The 21,890-nt window shown below is 35.1% G+C and overlaps 1 protein-coding gene across 1 annotated transcript in view; it reads left to right on the forward strand.

Annotated features, from left to right (window-relative positions):
• LOC149796361 (cyclin-G1-like) overlaps nt 1-21,022 on the forward strand; it is a 43,298-nt gene extending 22,276 nt beyond the window's left edge. Inside the window, exons 6-8 of the mRNA XM_089961030.1 lie at nt 7,644-7,748; nt 15,491-15,684; nt 16,587-21,022. Of these exons, the coding sequence (XP_089817156.1) occupies nt 7,644-7,748; nt 15,491-15,676 (291 nt within the window). The 3' untranslated portion in view covers nt 15,677-15,684; nt 16,587-21,022. The remainder of the gene's footprint in view (nt 1-7,643; nt 7,749-15,490; nt 15,685-16,586) is intronic.
• Nucleotides 21,023-21,890: the final 868 nt, after the last annotated feature.

The raw sequence follows: 21,890 nt of genomic DNA on the forward strand, positions 1-21,890 counted from the left end.
TGACAACGTAGCCCCTGTAAGGCATCTCTTCTTAGTCCCATATTTCCTGTCTGCTATATCTGTGACATCTACTTTTAAGACTTTTGGTGGGATGCTATCTGGGCCAGAGGCTTTACTGCTCTTTATTTTTCTGATTGTCTGTATGGCTTCTTCCTTGGCAATGGGCCCTATGTTAATGCCCAGATCTCCCTGTTAAAATGCAAGTTTACTGCTGGACCTGTGATGGTCAGTGGCATATGGATTCTTTAAGAGAAGGCTCTTCATATTGACCTCTTGGAAATTAAAGCCATTCTCAGTGCAGAATAAATCCATTGAAACAAAAAGTCATGATAATGATGGACAATTTGGTTCTGTTGACATGCCTCTGGTAGCCTTTGCCTCGCAGTAAGAGAACACCTTTGTCGGTACTGCAGATATATATCATTGTGACCTCCACTTCGCTCAAGCAGTCGAGATCGTCACTGTTTGATCCATGTCCAGAAAACTCCTTCCTCCTAGGTTCTTTTGTGGATGTCCCAATCAAAGGAATTTGGAGCTTTAATTGTGGAGAGGATGGCAACAGTTGAAGATCCTCCACTTTAAGGATACACAAGGGAAAATCATCAACAACTGGTGTCACATCCCTTATGTTGTATCACTCTAGGCACCCATTCCTCAGAAGTGAACTTTTTTCCCTTTCTCATGAAGACAAGAAATTAGGCACTATTGCAATCAAGGGATAATGTTCCATTATCTCAGTTCAAACTTAATGGAAGAGACAATTTTGGCCACAACAAGGTAATCTCCAACTTGCAGTCCAGTTTTGACTTACCCAGAGCATGCTCACTCACACTGTTCAGGCACACAATAAACATTTCAACTAATAAAATGCAAGTAGGCTTCTATGAGCCTAGCCTTGAATGTACTGTTGTAATTCAGGACATAGCAGTGGCAGCTGGCTGGTTCTGTCTTCTCTTGCCTTTATTTGCATAAAATGTTATCACTAAGGAGAGAACTGAATCTCATTGGGCTGCACAGACAGTGACCGCTCCCCATTTGTGAAAGGACAGCCTTGACCCAGAAATAAATTTGCAGCTTTTGCTGGATTCACCTGGTTTGATGGTAAGACAATAATCAAGTGCATAATCCCACAGGGATCTCTGGCACACATGCACAAATAGTCTCTTGTCGTGCTAAACTAACATTAGAAGAAGTTCATCCTTGTAATAGAGCAAGGTAGAGATAGTATGCTCGTTATTTCCACCTACACTTTCCTGTCCTAATACAATGTGATCAGATAATGTATTTGCTGGAGAAAACATTTTTTTTTAATGTAAATTATGTTTCTTCTATAATACTTACCAGATCACATTACAAATAATGCCTCCCACACTTCCCAGCAATGCAAGCATTATTTAAGGTGTTGTCCCAGTAAAACAAATGGTTTAAACTGGATATACCAGGATTCTTGGTACTAACTCAGTTCCTATGCAAGCACCATGATATTAAAAAATTCAGTAACTTTAAATTCTGAGTGTCCATCATCAAACTTGTATTTATCAGTACAGATGCATCATGGATGACAGTTGTGCAGAGTTGCCGCATTTTTGGGATCTACATGTGTTTGAAACATATGCTTTCAATTCTGCACCAAATTGCACATTTCAGTAATGAGTGTTCCAAACTCAAGTCTGTTAAAGGAATGATATTCCATCAATAAAACAATGTCTCTATAATTTTTTCAGTTACAACTAGGATAAGCTCTCAAAAGATACTTTTTATTAAAATCTAACTTTCATTATCAACCAATACTGGCTTGCCAAACCCATATATACTTTATTTTATCTTCACCCATTTCCAGACTGGTTCCCATTTTTCCATGGTACCAGGAGTCCTATAGTCTCCACCAAGAGGGTAGAAAGGGGAGTTAACCTATAAGAGTTGCTTCCCTTTATAAACTCTATAAAGAGACAGAAAGATGTTTTCCCTCTTTCCAGGAGGGCTAGATTTAGGGGTAGCAAAGAAAGTTATGATAAAGTAATGTGATCAGGTAAGTATTGTTGGAGAAACATAATTTCCTTTTTAAAAAATTTGCTTTCTCGACAGTCATGTGTCCGGAGGTATCATTGCAGATGTTTCTGCAGTCCAGTCTTCTTTATGCTGGTGATAATTGTTGTTTGGTTTTCTATCATCAGCACATGCTCTGAGCCAAAATCTGTTTCTCCTTTGTTCCAGGGAATTCTTTGTAACCTTGTGGATCCTATGATGGAAAAATCTGTCCCACCAATCATAAGGTCGTTCAGCCCACAGAAGTCAGCAAAGAGCTCTCCATTGTCATTCGTCTCTCCTAGGCGGCCTCTTTACCCATGATGAGCTCCTGTCAGATGTTGCTACTAACTTTTGCTTTCTTGTTGCCAATCACAAGTATGACACCCTCTTTCATACTCTCTCAAACACGCTCTGCACTTGCTCATAAAAATCCTCCTTGGCTTCCTAGCTGCAAGATTTGCAGGAGTGTAGCACTGCACAATGGTTATCTCTTGGAAATTTGACTGGAAGCAGGATGTCAAAATCCTCTTGCTGACTGGTTCCCACTCCATTAGCTTCATTTTACTTTCTTGCTTAACATCATTCCCACTCCATTCCTCTGGTCATCATCCTCACTGGGCATTCCTGAATAGAGCGGATGTCCTGACACCATGGTGATTTGACCTGATGTTATCCTTCAAACTTCACTCAGTCCTATCGTCTCAGACCTGTATCTGTCCATCTCCTTGGCATCTTGTGCTGTTTACCTGGTCTCATGTAGTGTTCTTACATGCCTGAATCCTTGTAACAGTTTTTGTGGAAAGATTTGTTGCACGTCAGCTCCCTCTTTGGTTTGGCTAGTGTGCTTCGTACACTCTCCCCTAGCTCGTTTTCGTTGATACATTGAGTTTTCAGCTGTGTTGGTTTCTGCAGCATGGGTTTTTTAATGTGATGCGGATGCTCATAATTTAGAAAATGTATTCTGTATATTGGCATAAAGAATAATTAAAGGGAAGATAAAACCACATAAGCTGCTCTGAATTTACCCTCTTCCAAATGCATGGCATGATGTAAGGTGCCAAATAGCCAAGATTGTATTATATCCAGATTAGCTGTATAACAGTACCTTGAAAATACATTCACGGTGAGTGCAAATGACAATCTTTTCCTAACATAGGTTATAAAAAGTATTTACCCTGCAGCCATCAGTGTCTGTTAGAGTACAGATGGCAAACAAATAGAAGACCAGGTGGTGAATTAATACAGTTGGTAGCAAGAAGTAAACTCATTTAATTTACATGCAGGATATCAAATAAATTCAAAGTTTCTTTTATTGCAAAGCAAGCCAATGACAGAAGCATCTTCACTAGCCTAGGTTCCGATATGTTAACACTATCTACATCTCAGTGTATCGAGCAGATATTTCTGTGCTTCAGGTTTGTGAAATTCATTGGATGCAGTGGCAAGCCTCCACATCTAATGAAAATTAAATTATTCAAATTTGAACTCTGTTCCTACATGATCGAGACAAGGGAAACACACAACTTATAAATCAAGTCAACTTGAGTGGACTGTAAATAAGTAAATAAGCAATATTCCACTGCCTGTCCATGTTTTGTACAATTACCTTTCACTCAAATATACATATAATGGCTTCTCTTGGGTACGTAGTCATAATTTTGATGATAAACTTACAAAGTATCTTTTTGAAGTCAATTGCCTGCACCATTTTCGGCCAGTGAACAATGCACCACTGTTACACACTGTTGGTTAGTTTTCATCACATACTAAGGGAGGCAACTCATGAAATCCAACAGATATTGCTAGGATAAAGCACTAAAACATCTGTTTGATCCACCAAGGTGTGGATAGGGTTAACATATTGGAAACTTGGTTGGCTAATGAAGCTGACTTTGGATTCTTTTAAGTGTGCATATATATATATATATATATATATATATATATATATATATATATATATATATATAAATGGTCATTGATGACCCAGTGTCTTTGAAGATTTGGTCGAGATAAAATCATTCCATGAATTTGTAAAGACCAGAGGAGAAGATGCTTTTGCCAACAACATGATCCATAACATGGCTGAAACTCCAGTGTAGTTTGATCTCATTACTAGACTGACTATAGATGAGAAGGTGGTTCAAAATATGAGAATTCACACAACTGATGCAGATATGAAAATTCAAGTTTAGACCTTGCAGTTTCCACAGCAGATGTGTTGCATCAATGTTAATTTTTCACTGCATGAGGGAGCTAAGAAAATATTCATGCACTGAAAGGATCGATCATACATGTCAGGAGATGGGTTGGGTTGATGAGGTGATGCTGTGGTAGATTAAAGAATTTTATCTCAATATTATTAATTTTTAAATTTAAGTTTAAGTGCATTTTTTTACATTTTCAAATGATTTCAAAGTTTTCCCAAAACTTTTGACTAAAAACAAAAAAAGTTTGTCCCAGACCAAACAATTACTTTAAAAAATTAATCTATGGTGTCCCAAAATTTATGGTAAAATTGGTACCACCTGAAGGGTGAACCTCACTGAAAGTACATACCATACCAGGGTCCAGTGATGGTGTCCCAAAATTTATGGTAAAAATGGTACCACCTGAAGGGTGAACTTCACTGAAAGTACATACCATACCAGGGTCCAGTAATGGAGTCCCAAAATTTATGGTAAAAATGGTACCACCTGAAGGGTGAACCTCACTGAAAGTACATACCATACCAGGGTCCAGTGATGGTGGAGCACATTATTGTCGAGTGAGAGAAGATTTTCTTATCTGAACTCAATGAAGAACTGTTGTGATTTACTACCCAAGAAAATCTCTTGACTTTTTAAGGGAATGTGGTTTATATAACAGATTTTGACTATATGTTTTAAGGATTTTACATGTTTTACATTTCTTTTTTTATATACCTTTGACAGAATTTTAAGATCTTACCTTTTCTATTTTGTCTTCTTGTACATCATGCTTATATTTATTTGGAAGGATTCATTTTCCTAACTTTTGTGCAGTTCTTCAGTTTTACATTTTTTTAATTTTATTTTGTATCATAGAGTCACTGTTGTGCCGAGGTGCATTTAAGTGATAATACATACAGACAGACATACATGAAGATGTACATTGATATATCAACAGGGTTCATTCTAGGCTGCACCGTTGTGCCAGTGACCCTTTTTTTTCATATTTTGGTGAGTGCTAGAAAGTTTCCTCAATGATGACTGTCACAGGGTACATAAAGGAGACACAAGAAAATAAAGATGAAAGGTCATTAAAATTGACCACATCCCATGCTTAATGAAAAAGACAGTCAGTTTCGTTCACTGGCAGGAATGTCTTGATGATTTTTATCAGTTTGTGCACCAATCAAGAGCACATGATCCATTGATAGAAAATGCAAACTAAGGAAATACGAAACCATTTTTTCAAAATCGCTGCTGCATTTATTCCCAAAGTAGTGCACAGGGATAAAAAATGTAAACTCAATGCCCAAAATAAATTCTTAAATGGAATGGTTACTTGAGCATGGAGGAATTAAAATCCCTGAATGGAAGAATCTCAGCAGGTGAAGCTGATAATGATCACAGGTGCTCTGGTTATGGATTTATTAATTTATGCCTTAAATATTCACTTTCAGAGCATTATATATTGTTATGTATATCTATATTGGGTGTGTAATTTTGTCCATGATTGGAGAGAGTAAGGCTCATTTTGTGAACATCTTACATAGCTAACTTTTGTTCAAGAGTGTAGACTAAACTTTTAAACTTTAAGATTAAATTTGTAAACATGTTTGCATGGATCTGTGTTTAGGACATTGGGGGAAAATCTACCTGATGTTTGCCATGTTCTTTATGAAAATTTATTTAAAAGACCTGACCTCATTTACAGCTTAGAATGTTCTGGAAATGTTCCTGTTCCTCTTATTGTGTCTTAGGGTTTTATACAAAAATTGTTTACAACAGAATTATTCATTCTTATCTTAACATATCTAGTGGAATCAGTCATTTAGTTGTGTTCAGGTTTAACTTGAAAGGATTTATTTTAATTATTCATTGCAATTACAAAGTGCTCATTTTACTTTTTGAAGGAAATCACTTTTGGGATTATTGTGAATTCCTTTAAAAACACTGGATACCACTGTGATACGTCAAGACTGTTAGCACATCAGCACATTCCAGGTTGTTGATACATCAGTACATTCAAGATTGGAATTCATTCAATACGCCACTGGAATTCATTCAGTGTAACTTTCGGATGACTGGTGATAAAACTTTTAGGACTATTAGGGATTTAATTCACAACACCATAAGTTGTTTTACTAATTTTCACTTCGTACTTTTGGGAAATAAATTCTTTGTTTAGTTTTACAAAACTTTTTGGATTTCATTCTTTTCTGCTACTTAGTTTAAGACGAAAATGTCATAACAGTATGTTGAATCAGTAGCTACTGAGTCAGTTTTACAAATGTAAACATCATTGAGTCTCTAGTCTCTTAGATGAACAAATAATAGATTTTCAACTATCCCATCCTTCCAGTCTACCAATCTTTCTCAAACCTTTTTATGGCTAGTTTGATAAAATCGTTAGGATATACTGTTAAGATAGGTAATGAATGCTGACAGCACAGAGGGTGGTCTATCGTTTTACTTAAACAGTTTAAAAGATCTCATTTCAGCCCGTTTGTAAATTCTCTTTTGGTTTTACTGTTTTGGATTGCTCTGGTGGCCTTGTAGTTAAGAGCATCCATCTCAGATGGGGGAGGTCACAGATTTGAACCCCAGCCAAGATGTACCAAAGATGTAAATATGGTACAAACAGCTGCCTCGCTAGGCGCTCAGCATTAAGAGGTTAGTGTTAGGACTGGTCTGCCTGGTGTCAGGATAATGTGACTGGGTGGGACATCATGCTACATGTCTGTGGCATGATGCCCCAGTGCTAGACGTCACTATAAACTGCCAAACTGCAGACATCATAGCAATATGACTGAAAAAATGTAAAGCTACATTTAAAATCCAGATCATATACACATAAATCTGTTTTGTTTTATATCAAAAGACTAGGATCCATGTTATTAAAAATGTTTATCAGTTTATTGAAAGTATCTAAGAGAAAATATGTGTGTGTGTATTCACTGCTTTTGAAAGATGACAATTTCAGTTACTTGAACCGCCATTTGTCCTTCTGACTGATGACAGCAGTCAATCAAATAGTGTCTATCCAAGTGGAACACAGGCCAATCAGACCTCAAGTCAACAGACGTTTATTGTCTGGGTCCTTGCAAGTCAACTAACAGTTACGCAGTCCCCTATGAATCTCTTGTTTGTCTAGTCTTCACAGACAGCTGACACCTTGACATTTCTGCATATGAAATTTTCAGTAGTGGCTCAATATTTCAGTTAAATCAGGTCTACACTTTCTCACAATAAAATCTTCCATTTTAATGAAATCGAGATGCTGTTGAATAGGTCAGTTATTCAAGCAAATCATTTATTCTATTGGAGTTCAAATATTTAAGTTGAACTGTTCTTTATGATGAATCTTTTTCCAAGAATGAAAAAAGAAACATTTATTTTGAATTTATTTGTTTTGTCTTTATTCCATTTCAGCCATGTACCCTTGCTGTGTGTGCCTTGCGGTATTATATTAAACACTATGGTCCAACCTCCATCATAATCAACTTCCTGCTTCTTGATGTACAGAACATATGCCAGGTATAGTTCTTTGAAGTCTGAGTAATGCTTTAAAGGCTACAAATAGAACAGAACATGAATGCCACAATTTGATATACAGGACTGCATGCAAGGTTCATCCTAGGCCATGCTTTTGGCACCATTCAGCCTAGGCCATGCTTTTAGCACCATTCAATCTAGGCCATGCTTTTAGCACCATTCAATCTAGGCCATGCTTTTAGCACCATTCAACCTAGGTCGTGCATTTAGCACCATTGTGGAAAGTAAATCCTGATGGTCCACTAAGGTATGAATAATATGTCCACATGTCATAATAATCAGTGGAAATTTTTGTGTCTCCATCCCTCTGATGTTCCTCGGTGTTAATAAAACTCTTTACACATGATGTTGAAATAAAGCATTTGACTGACAGACAGATTATTTATATAGACTGGTTGCTTTAGTGTAAGACTACAATTTCCTATTTTCCTGCATGACAATAACTAGCTGCACTTAAACAAGAGATGACATGCTGATAACATCAGCAATGAAAATGACAGAAATTAAAAAATCAAATTGATGCTCTCCAACAGAAATTGTCTCAAGAGGCTTACAACCTGTCCATCATTGGAAATCAAAGCATTGATGTCTCAAAAGAATTTAGAATGGTAATAAAGCCAGTAGTGTATGCATCTGGGCTTCTTACAACAGTGGTATGTTACTTTGTTCTAGTTGACATACATTGTAACACTCACAGGATAAGATGGCTAAAGTCGAAAGATAGATCTGTAACACTCACAGGATAAAGACAGTTCAAGTAGAAGTATATATCTGTAGCACTCACAGGATAAAGACAGTTCAAGTAGATGTATATATGTGTAGCACTCACAGGATAAAGACAGTTCAAGTAGACATATATATCAAACAGGATAAAGACAGTTAAACAAAAGAGTTAAATATTTAACAATTAGCACACTATTCATAGATGCACTTGAAGTGGTTTTTATTTTCATGTCATTAAATGGGACTTTCAGAGCTATTTGTTGGAACAGAACACATGAACAGTGATTAAAGACTACAGCAAATTGAATGGCACTAGAGTATAGCACCTAAGCAAACTTTAATTGAATAATAAACTTAATTTCTCAACATCAGCTCTAAATTTCTAGTTTGCTTTTATATGTCCATCAGAATAGAGATGAGTGGGTTAATTTCTGTTTTAATTTTCCCAACTTAAGGATCATATCTGGTATTTTAGCATGTTATATGTGGTACAGACCTAGGGAATAATAGCAAAAACCAAGATTGATGCAGTCAGATCTGGACATTGACTTTTCCCAGTTTGAATTTTAATATTGGAATTGGTGGAATTAGTCAAGGAATCCGACTAACTCTACAGCAATGGAAACACAGTTTATTTTTATTGGACTTGAATTGTTTCTGATTACTTGAAGGTATATATAAACTCAGACGCTTCAAGGCTGTGGGATTCTTACAGAAACAGTTGAGAGATATGCAGCTTTTAAAACCAGTGGAAGACAAATCACACAAACTACCTTTGGTTCCCATAATTTGTTATAGCAAGCATGCACATATCTTTTTTATTTAAGTAAATGCATATCAAATTATCATGTTTGTGTAATTTTGTTGATGATTTCAGTTGATCTTGATTTTTATAGACATACTTTTAGCATGCAAGCACTTATATGACCAAAATCTGTTTACGAAGAAACTTCAAAGGTTTACAACTGAATTTTTACAACCAAGTTGTTCAAACATATTCAGAAAGACTGTCTACCAGAATGACACATCCCCTTATCCCCTTTGTATTAATAATGGTTTGTGTTAATTATATTAATAGGCACCTTCTGTATTTAAGTATTGTGGCCTTTTGGATTTGCCCAGTCAGCTCCCAAACCTGCATTGGTATGTTCTTAGTGTGGGACAGTATACTCAGATAACTAAATCAACCAAAAATTTGAGAATGAGCAAGCATCTCCTCTGTTACTAGCTGTGATGGAACAACCATTACCTACCAGTGTAGTCGAGTAGTATTAAATGATAATCAGACCTGCCAACCCTCACGATTTTGGGGTGAATTTCATGACTCTTGATAGCCATTCACGCCGCATGCAAAGAGATCATAAATTCCTGAATTCTCAATCGGTTTAAATCAGGAATAAAATAACTTTTATCCCGTTAAGTGCTAGTAGCGATATCAGCCATTGTCACTGAAGCCAATAACAGTCACAATGTTAGTAGAACTATATCCAATTGTTACAGTTTGCCCTGTAGCAAGCATTGTAAAGTATTTAATCTATATTTAGAACAGAAGTTTTACAAAAATGGACCCAACTCAGATTTTCTTTTTAAAATGGCACATGTACAAACTCATAGCAAGTAATTTTTTATAGCAAACACTAAATGAAGACAGCTTTTTCGAGTGTAGGGATTTCTTTAGATATTGAATAATTAGCATATGTTGTAATTTGTTCGAGTTCATATTTTTCTGCACATGCACTGACACACTAATCATTAACTGTTAGATTTTCATCTGGATTAATACTGTTTCTTAATTGAGGTACTAAAAATATTTTCACCTCCAAGGAAAAGAGATATGTATTCCACAAAAAGTGAAGCATAGATTGGAGTACACCAAAAATTGGCCTTGCGTTCAGCCATGAAACATCGATGGACATTATGCTTTTTGCACATTAGTGTGCCGCGAAAATTAGAATTTGGAATGTGCACAGGGGCTCATACCATTGATTACAATTTATCTATCATACATGTACTATATAATAATATTATCTAGTACATGTATGACAGATAAATTGTAAGCAATGATACAAGCCCCCATGGGCATGTGGCAGAATGATGTGAAAAAGCACACTGCTAGCAAAAGCATATAGATATTTGGAACATTAAGAGCACCCGCAGCCAATTTCAGCTCTGGAGTACTTTAAGCCACCTACTCAAGTCCCCCAAGCTACAAATGCTGTAGCATTGTTTGTGAGTGTTCTTGTTGAATATAACCTGCCTTTCTCATCTGGAGATAACAACAGTGACAGTGAAAGTGTAAATCCTTTTGTGAAGAAAAAGAAGACAAACTTTAGTGCCTTCTTAGGTGCTGAATTTTTCAGCAGTTTTAGTCATCATGATTAACCAGCAGGCAAGAAGCCTGAACTGTTTTGAAAATTGAGGAAGTTCAAGTCTGCCACATCATCATGTCATGTCAAATAGTGTGAAAGTTTTGTGTATCAGTAAATTTGGCTGCAGATAAAGTTGTACATGTAATCAATGTAAATAATATGTTTCAGTTTTATATTGGGATTTTAATATATTACAGTACTGACCATCAAAGTCAATGGAGCTAGTTTCATAGTATAATTTTTCACTGTTCAGAATTCACTAATTTGTATCCCTCTTTTCACTACTTGCAAGTCTGGAGGGTTGGCAGTTCTGGATAATGGATGATAGTGGTATGTCCTTCCATGTGGATTTGCAAGTTGTCAAACATCGAGTTTGATATGGAAATATAATGTTCAGGCCACCCAAAGGTACCAGTAAGTGTCTGTACCAATTGCAATGTTTTAAAATAGTTGAGATTGGAGCCCAGACTGCCAACAATACCAGTATAATTTGGGGACTGAATTAACTGAGTAATATGCAGCTAAAGTGATATTAGTGACATAACCAGTTCATTGGCATACATTGTTGATTGAAAATTCACTAAATCGACTGAAATTTCAGGCAGTTGAATGAATTTTCTGATTGTCAAGTATGGATTTGAGCTGACCATTGTTTCTTTTAAACAAATACAATAATAATAATAAAATAGCAACTTTTTATTTCAAGGGGATGACAATTATTCCTCTTTGTGGTCTTTTTGTGCATATTTACCTACTTAGTACATAGTCGCATTCGCATTAAGAAAGACACACACAATTTTTATTCTTTGAACAGAGGAGAAAACAAGACTGAAGAAAAAACAATACACAAGTTCATACTGATAGAAAAAAGCAAACACATTAATAAGAAGCTAAATTTATATATGGACATAATGAAACCAAAAATGTTACAAGATAATAATTCCAGCTGAGTGTGTACGATACCAAAATAAGGAGGCAAAAAAAGTGGAAGGTTTGTGAATTCATATGCATAAGTTGTATTTCTCAAATCAGTCAAGTTCCACTGTTTATTCAGTTATATTATTATCATTATTAATTACATTTATATTTGGAATTTTTCTAATTTCCATTGGGATTCTTCCAAATTAGTGGTCCCAGATATTGAAACTTCTTCGAGTTCTTTATTTGATTTTGGAATGGAAAGTTTGTTAGCTGCAAATGATCTTAAATTAAAGTGTTGCCTTGTTTTGTATTATGAAATATTTTCTTGAGATATAATGGGACCATATTATTTGAAACTGGATAGGTTGAGCCTTTCTCAAGAATATTTGTTCACTTATTATTAATATTTTAATATCATTGGTTGTGGTTTAAGTTTAGTATTTTTCATGATGAATCTGCAAGTACTTTTTCGCAAGCAGAATAATTTTCAAATATTCTTATCAGAAACCTTTCTCCAGAAATCATTACTAGATAGGGGCCCCGAGTGGCCGAGTGGTCTAAAGCGCTCTTCGTTATGGATCACTGCCATCTCACCTGTCTGCGTGGGTTCGAGTCCAGGATTTGGCCAATGTGGGTATGTGAGAAAGCTTGCCAGTAGCTTCTCGAGGGTTGGTGGTTCTTCTCGGGGTTTTCCCGGGTTCTTCCTCCACTATTAATACTGGTCGCCATGCATAGCCTATCATGTGCTGAAAAATGGCGTTAAACCCCACAACAACAACATTACTAGATATGGTTGTATATAGCTTTTTTTACTATATTAACCTATGTTTGGTTGATAGATAATGCCTTTTCATGCTTAATAACCAGGGATTAATTGACCTTATCACATGATTCGCATTATTTTTCAGTTTCACTCTCTTTTGTTGGGTAGAAATCATTTGTCCTTCAGTCTGTTTTTTCTATTCATGCCCTTACACCAGAAACCAATATAAGTACAGCTTATAATCCAAGTGTCAGTCATCAGCAAATGCTGGCCCATATTACACAAACCTTATGTCAAAAACAGCTGACTGATGGATGCTATATGACTGAAATATGTTTGAGGAGAAGGATTTTGTTAAACTTAAAAACCTGTTGCACTGGATCGTTGTTACGGGACAAACCATAGACATGTAGACTATAGTAAATGTCCCATGAGTCAAATACACATTCGACACCAACTATTTCAGTAATGGATGTCATTTTTTAGAATTTGATTCTACATACCTTTAAGTTACAAGTATTCACTTCTTTTGGATTCTTATACATCCACATTCCTTTGGAAGGTCATTATTTAGATGCCCTGAGAAGTGTATACAACAAAATTAATGATAAAGCACTTAGTCATTTTTGGACGAAATGAACCTAAAGGTGTGATCCATTACAATCAGGATTGAATGTTGCATTCTGTGATGTCACAATAAAGGCTATGCAGAGTAATAAACAAATTCATAACTACCCGATATTGTGACAATTCCACCTGACATGATGTTTTCTTGACCCATGTTTAGTACATGGCCACCATTGTAAAAGACAGTAGAGATCGATAATTTTCATCTGGAAGTTTTCTTGATAACAGTTAAGGTGCAGAACATTCCATTGTCAGGACTGAATAGACTTTGGTTAAAGTAAATTAGTGTTAAATTTTAAAACAAAATGACCCATGTGACTTTTACTATTATAGTTAAAGTGTTAAATTTTAAAACAAAATGACCCATGTGACTTTTACTATTATAGTTAAAGTGAGGGTTATGCATAAATAATTTATCAATTTCTTTTGTGTCTATACTCTTGTACTAACTACTAATCGACATGGATTTAGCCAATTTGTGACAAAAGTTTTAACTGCAGATTCAGGTAAGTAGCAAAAATAAATGAACGTTTTCATACAGTTTTCTGTAACTATGGCATGTTATAGATAGATTGTTCTTTTTATGCTCAGATTGCGCTTTATTGCCACTTATATTAGGAATACTTTGGCTTGTACCGCTCTTGGGGGTTGGCATGTGTGAACCTACAACAGAGAAGTTCAAGTTCACATTTAATACAATTTCCTTTTCATTGGGTACCTGGTAGAAATTTCCCAAACTTTTGACATCTCTAGAGAGTATCCAAAGAGTCAGTCTTGACATCTGTCAGGGAGTACCCTAAGAGTCAGTCTTGATATCAGTCAGAGAGTAGCCTAATATTCAGTTTTTGTATCAGAGTACCCAAAGAGTCAGCCTTGATATCAGTCACAGAGTACCATAAGAGTCAGCACTGAAATCAGTCACAAAGTACCCTAAGAGTCAGTCTTGATATCAGTCACAGAGTACCCAAAGAGTTGGTCTTGATATCAGTCACAGAGTACTCCTAAGAGCACCTAGATTTGACTTTGCTCAGTAACACAATTGTTTCTGCTCTGATTTTTTTTTTTGACACCATCATTTACCTATGTCAGATGCATGCAATTCATTTTACTGAGCATTATTTTATCTGTTGATTAAAATTAAATTTATTGACAGGTTTGGAGAAAATAAAAATTATGACAATAATCAGAGCTTTTCTGATAACGTTCATACTGCAGTTTGCACTCACAATATGTTTGAGTCTTTAACAGAGGCACCCTCCACAGTTGTTATCATGTCAGGTGCATCTAATTGGGCAGGATATGATATTGTGTTTTTAAATCATTGTAATGCATATAGTCATTGTTTAGTTGACATTTCAAAAAAGAAACAAAAGGAAACCTTTTTGTTTTTGTTTGTTCTGGGAATTTAGTATCATCATTTATTCAAGGATACAAGTGATAAATGTTGTGCAAACAAGGACTTACTTGTATATTTTGTAATTTTATTTATGTATGCAAAACTACTGTAATACATATCATATCCAAAACGGTGCAACACTACCATGATACATATCATTACCAAAATGGTGCAAAACTACCGTGATACATATCATATCCAAGAAGGTGCAACACTAACGTGATACATATCATATCCAAAACAGTGGAAAACTACCGCGATACATATCATATCCAAGATTGTGATAGTGATATATTGCATATGAAAGGCGGTCATCATGATACAAACGATACAACACAGCTGTTGAAAAATCTATATTTGAATTGCCCTGTGTGTTATTTTACAGATATTTAATTTCATGGCAAGAAACATTGCGTTTCTGAATGATTACCAATACAGAGCAAACATTGTGACAAACAATAAACATGTTATCTCTGTCCACATTTAGTTCTTCACTGAACTTATTGGTTTTATTTGTTTGAATTGGCTTTGCTTTGGGATAGTCTTCCTACCTTAAGCTTCAGTACTATCCAGCACTCTGTGTAGAACTGTTCAATATATACATGTTTATCCAAAGCTCTCTGTAGAATTGTAAAACTGGAGTGAAATAAAAAAGACTTGATAAAATGCTGGCAACAGTCCAGTTAACATTTTTATGTAAAACCTCTCTGATCTGAGTAATAACTCATAATTTTGCATGCTGATTATTTATAAACTGCTATATTATTTGAGTATAACACTAAAGCTGTGAAGTTTGATGAAAGCCTGCAGTTAGGACAATAGCTGGTTGTCCAGGGTGTAGGGTCATTATACCAAGAGTTTTTGTAAATTGTTTATTTTTATTGATGAAGATACTCAAACATGTGCTTTTTATTTATTTTTTTAGATAGCAGACTCAGAAATGCTTGATTGTTTTTGTGCTGTATCCAAACAGCTGTTGGATTATGAGAGTCAGGTTTTATCAAGTCCCCCAAGCTTACCAGTGCCAAAGCCAATGTCCAAATTTGGCCTTCGGACTAGATTATCATTCTATGAGAATAGTCTTCCAACTATTGAAGAAGTCTGTGATTAAGCATTTAGGTATTATTTAAACTTCATGATTTCTCTCTCTCTCTCTCTCTCTCTCTCTCTCTCTCTCTCTCTCTCTCTCTCTTTAACACTTTATTCTTAATTGAGCTTCCACTTTAGGCACACCATTGTCCAGATATATCTTTATAAATCCATTGTCCAGATATACTTTATAAATCCATTGTCCAGGTCTGTCTTTATAAATCCATTGTCCAGGTATATCTTTATAAATCCATTGTCCAGATATATCTTTATAAATTCATTGTCCAGATATATCTTTATAAATCCATTGTCCAGATATATCTTTATAAATCCATTGTCCAGGTATATTTTTCTAATTCCATTGTTTATAATGCATAAAATTTTGTGGATCTTCTAATACATTAAGATAGCAGCTGTATAATATTTTTTCTGCCCATGGACAGGGATTTCTTTATATAGAGGACAACCTTGTTTGTATTTCCTAACATGGCCTGTTAAAGGAAATTCCATAAATAAAGACAATGGATGGGGTTGGAACTTGGAAGGTACTATTTTAACACGGCAGTGGTTCACTATGTTTTTGTAATACTGCATATTTGCAGGATTAAAATGCAGTGACACTGAAAATTGTCACAAACTTTACAAATATGGATTTGAAGAATTACACAAATGGGGGGGGGGCAGATGTAAGATGGGTTGACAAGTAACTTTTCTCAAGACAAAATAACAATATAAAATTCTTGCACACCTAACGTGAACAATGACTAGAAATTGTAGGGCAAAGCAAGAAAAATAGAAAAATTTAGAACAGATGGAGTTTTTTGAGCATAACAATAAAGATTTGGAAAACAAAACTAAATATCTTATTTTGTAATTTTGATTAGAGGTGTCACTAATGTAAATATGCTTACATTATTTATTTTTCTCCCCAGATATTTCCATGATCCAGGGATAAGATGCAAATGTTCAGGATACTACTGGTCACAAAATGGCCAGCAAGTATGCCATTGACTTTTTTACAGTCATTGCCCATGTTTCTACAAAAGTGCAATATCAACAAGTGAATATATATCATCTCATGTAAAATAATCAACAAAAATCCATTTGTATACATACTTATTTTCATCTTTCGACTACACCAAGTGTTACTTGTAAAACATGAGGCCATTGTATATTTAAGATAAGGATGTTTAACATATTGTACTTATGTAAGGTTTATAAAGTTATTTACAGTGTACACTCACTTATAAGTTGAGTCCAACCATAAACTGTACAAAGCCAGAGCTGCCATCGCATAATGCATCAGCAGATCAGGGTCTGTGCAGGTTCTTTAAGGAGTAATCAGTAGAATAAACATAGACCTTGAAATGCCAGTGCACAATGCAGCAGCAGATCTGGGTCTGTACAGGTTCTTTAAGGAGTAATCAGTAGAATAAACATAGACCCTGAAATGCCAGTACATAATGCATCAGCAGATCTGGGTCTGTGCAGGTTCTTTAAGGAGTAATCAGTAGAATAAACATAGACCTTGAAATGCCATCGCATAATGCATCAGCAGATCTGGGTCTATGTTGTTTGCAGTTGGACTAGACTAATAAGTGAGAATGCACTGTCAGCGAAAGAACTGTTATGCTTCATACATTATATTGTTATAAGGAAACGTATCAGTGCTTGTATGTACTGGCAGATTGTGGTCTAGGTTGTTTATTCAACTGATTACTCCTAACAGACTGCACAGACCAAGATCTGCCAGCACATTATTATGCATGTCTGAAGTTGGACTCGACTTTTAAGTGAACATATATGGTACATTTTTAAGAAGCACCAATGTACACTTCCAATCTTGACATGAGAACCTGTAATATTACATTATCAAAAATGTTAATACTGAATGAACACATAAAGAATCACCAAGTGGGACAAAATGCATACATTTCAATACCAAAGTTAAAACATGTTTTTATTTTTAATTGAACAATATTTATTTTTTGATTATTGGATTTGAATTGATAACTGTATGTCTATGTGTGAAAGGATCTGCACATTCGGAAGGGTGTCAGGTCTTTATGCAGTTTCAAATGAGTATGTTAGAAAGGGTGTCAGGTCTTTATACAGTTTCAGATGTGTATTTTAGAAAGGGTGTCAGGTCTTTATGCAGTTTCAAATGTGTATGTTAGAAAGGGTGTCAGGTCTTTATGCAGTTTCAAATGTGTATGTTAGAAAGGGTGTCAGGTCTTTATGCAGTTTCAAATGTGTATGTTAGAAAGGGTGTCAGGTATTTATGCCAGTTTTAAATGTATATGTTTGGAAGAATGTTAGGTCTGTATGTTTTGTCAGGAAGAATGTAAGGTCTTTATGCCAGTTTTAAACGTATCTGTTAGGAGGAATGTCAGGTATTATGTTAGGAAGAGTGTCTGGTCATTTTGCCAGTTTTAAATGCATTCATTAGGTAGGGTGTCAGGTCTGTAATGTTAGGAAGAGTATCAGGTCTTTATGCCAGTTTTAAGTATGTATGTTAGAGAGGGTGTCAGGTCTTTTTGCCAGTTTTAAATGCATTCTTTAGATAGGGTGTCAGGTCTTTATGCCAGTTTTAAATGTATATGTTAGGGAGGGTGTCAGATCTGTATGTTAGGGAGGGTGTCAGGTCTTTATGCCAGTTTTAAATGTATGTTAGGGAGGGTGTCAGGTCTGTATGTTAGGAAGGGTGTCATGGCTTTATGCTAGTTTTAAATGTGTAGGGCATAGCTTGTACATATCTACTTGTAGTTCTTTTTTTAAGCTGGTGTTACATTTTTATGTTTGGACTTTTCTTGTTGCTGTTTTCCCTGCCTAATCTTTACTGATTATCCTCTATCTATCTATCTATCTATCTGTCTATCTATCTATCTATCTATCTCTCTCTGAGTTATCTCATATAATCAGAATTTGCACAATCTTGAAAGTACTCAAAGTTCCATACATGTATATCATTAGAACATTCATTTATTGATTTTTATACCAAGAAAACAAAGATCAGTATTTGTTTTTTGTTTCTTAAATCAGTCGGAAATTTGATGTCAAATTGTGCTGTGTTGTTTTGTTTATTTAGTTTCATTTGGTACTGTTACTACTTTGCATAATTTGAAACATGATATGATATGTATGTGTACAGAGGCATGATGAACAATGAGCTATGTGCTACGTTGAATGTTGAAAGTGCTTTTAAGAGTGAAAGGACAAAAAGAATTATATACTAACAGTTAGAATGAATTTAGAATAACTTTTGCTTCAGACTTTTCATTTAAATGTGTGGTAATCAGGGAAAGCAATTTCTTAGAAATATAGGACATTGTACTCTGATGACTCTGAATGTTTGTACGAAAACTATACAAAATTCTCTAAACTCAAAAGCAAATAAGAATGCTAACTCTTCACTATCTTAGATGAGATAGCTGCACCCTGTCCCTCAAGCCCCCTTATCTAGATGATTGAACCCTGTCCCTCAAGCCCCCTTATCTAGATGATTGAACCATGTCCCTTAAGCCCCCATATCTAATGATTGAACCCTGTCCCTCAAGCCCCCTTATCTAGATGACTGAACCCTGTCCCCTCTAGCCCCCTTATCTAGATGATTGAACCCTGTCCCTCAAGCCCCCTTATCTAGATGATTGAACCCTGTCCCTCAAGCCCCCTTATCTAGATGATTGAACCCTGTCCCTCAAGCCCCCTTATCTAGATGATTGAACCTTGTCCCCTCTAGCCATCACCTTGTATTTTATGTAAACCTAGTTCAATAAATGTTAATGTTCAGGTTTTTGTCTAACAATGAAATACTTAAATAGAATTTAGTGGACTCTTCACACTGTAATCAATCAGCATTCTGGACAAGTTCAGACACAATTAGTCCTTAAAAATTTACATGTTTTATCACTAGAATTTGGTTTAATTTACTGATGAAATGTTTGTATGAACTGTGAATCATGGATAATAAATGTGCTATGACTCCTATATAAAATATATGATTCAATAAAAATCCTTTATTAATAAGAATAAATACATAATTATTCTTGATTCTGACAGTTTTATTAATCATGAAGTCACTTTAATATTTATTCCCACCCTCACAAGACCCTTCAATCTTGATGTATCATTTTCTAGCATTCAGAAAAAAATTTGAAGTCAAGTTTTCATTGTAATTATTTGAACCACAAAATAATATCAAGTCATTATCTTACTGTGGAGTTTGGAGATGTGCTGCCTGACGAAAAACAACATGGATTTTAATGCTTTTCATCATTCATTAATATAATATCTTTAACAATATATTTACCTCGTTGCCATTATACAAGTTGCTTGTTCACAGGTTTTATCAGTGTTGACAGTAACATTTTGCCATCGCATGTTATATTATTGCCTTGTTTGTTTGCAAGTCTTTGTTGTTAATGATGCTTGTAATATCTCATCTGTGTACGTTTTCATCATATACTTAGGGCAATTGCAGTTAAAAGTAACAGGTGCTGGAGGTGTGCTAATTTACAATAGGGTTATCGCCTCCATTTTACCATATTAATTTTGGTTAAAAAAAGCATTGTGATATTTATTTTCACACCAATATACACAATGAGAAAGAAGAACCAGATTTTTATTTTCCCCATCTTGGAACTTTTTCCAAGGAAAGCCCCAAATTCATGTATACAATAATGGCATTGAAAATGCATATTTATGCTAAAATGTATTTATTTATATAGATGTTTATCGTAAATGTAGTTGAATTATTATATTGGATGGTGTATTTTTTTAAAAACTGAATAAAAATTTATTTATTCACATCTTGCTTGTGCCTTCGCTTTTATCATGTAACTTAGAGTGACTTAACAAGGGAATTGAAATGAATACAAACTTATCTCCAATCTGAATTTCATATTCAGTGGAGGGTGTATGACATAAATAGTATTTTATAGGCATTTTTTTTAAATTAAATTTCTTCTCCATGCTAAATAAGTTATTTCTGAGTATGATGTAAATTTGAGGTGATGAGGAGGGGGTAGGTAAAATATGAAGTGCCATCATTGTTGTTACTGGTGGTTGATAAGTCAACATGTGTAGGTTATGTTGGCAAAGAAAAATGTTACATGATGTTTTTTTATTGGTTGAAGCACTCGGGAATAATCTAAACCATTTGGCCTAAATAATAGTTATCTCAAAATGCACATTTGATTCATTAGATAATACTCCTAAATCAGCCAATATAATTAGCTGTTGGATATAGCTAACGTCATGCAACACTGCGTTTGCCAAAATCTAACGTCATCCAACATTGCATTTGCCAAAATCTAACGTCATGCAACATTGCGTTTGCCAAAATATAATGTCATGCAACATTACGTTTGCCAAAATCTAAAGTCATCCAACATTGCATTTGCCAAAATCTAACATTATGCAACACTGCTTTTGCCAAAATATAACGTCATGCAATATTGCATTTGCCAAAATCTAAAGTCATCCAACATTGCATTTGCCAAAATATAATGTCATGCAACATTGCGTTTGCCAAAATATAACATCATGCAACATTGTGTTTGCCAAAATCTAAAGTCATGCAACATTGTGTTTGCCAAAATCTAAAGTCATCCAACATTCCATTTGCCAAAATCTAATGTCATGCAACACTGCGTTTGCCAAAATATAACGCCATGCAACATTGCATTTGCCAAAATATAACGTCATGCAACATTACGTTTGCCAAAATCTAACGTCATGCAACATTGCATTTGCCAAAATCTAAAGTCATCCAACATTGCATTTGCCAAAATCTAACGTTATGCAACACTGCTTTTGCCAAAATATAACGTCATGCAACATTGCATTTGCCAAAATCTAAAGTCATCCAACATTGCATTTGCCAAAATATAATGTCATGCAACATTGCGTTTGCCAAAATATAACGTCATCCAACACTGCATCTGCCAAAATATAACATCATGCAGCATTGCATTTGCCAAAATCTAACGTCATGCAACAATGCATTTGCCAAAATATAACGTCATGCAACATTGCATTTGCCAAAATCTAACGTCATGCAACATTGCGTTTGCCAAAATCTAACGTCATGCAACATTGCGTTTGCCAAAATAGCACTAAAATGCAGATCAAGACTTCCTCAAATTGATAATGACTACAGATGGCAAAATACTCAGCAGGAGGGACAATTGATTGAATGAAATAGAAAAGGATGCAGAAAGATAACAATTACATTG

Source organism: Sinohyriopsis cumingii, chromosome 6 (assembly GCF_028554795.1).
Source record: "Sinohyriopsis cumingii isolate HCF-2022 chromosome 6, ASM2855479v2, whole genome shotgun sequence".
Lineage (NCBI taxonomy): Eukaryota > Metazoa > Mollusca > Bivalvia > Unionida > Unionidae > Sinohyriopsis > Sinohyriopsis cumingii.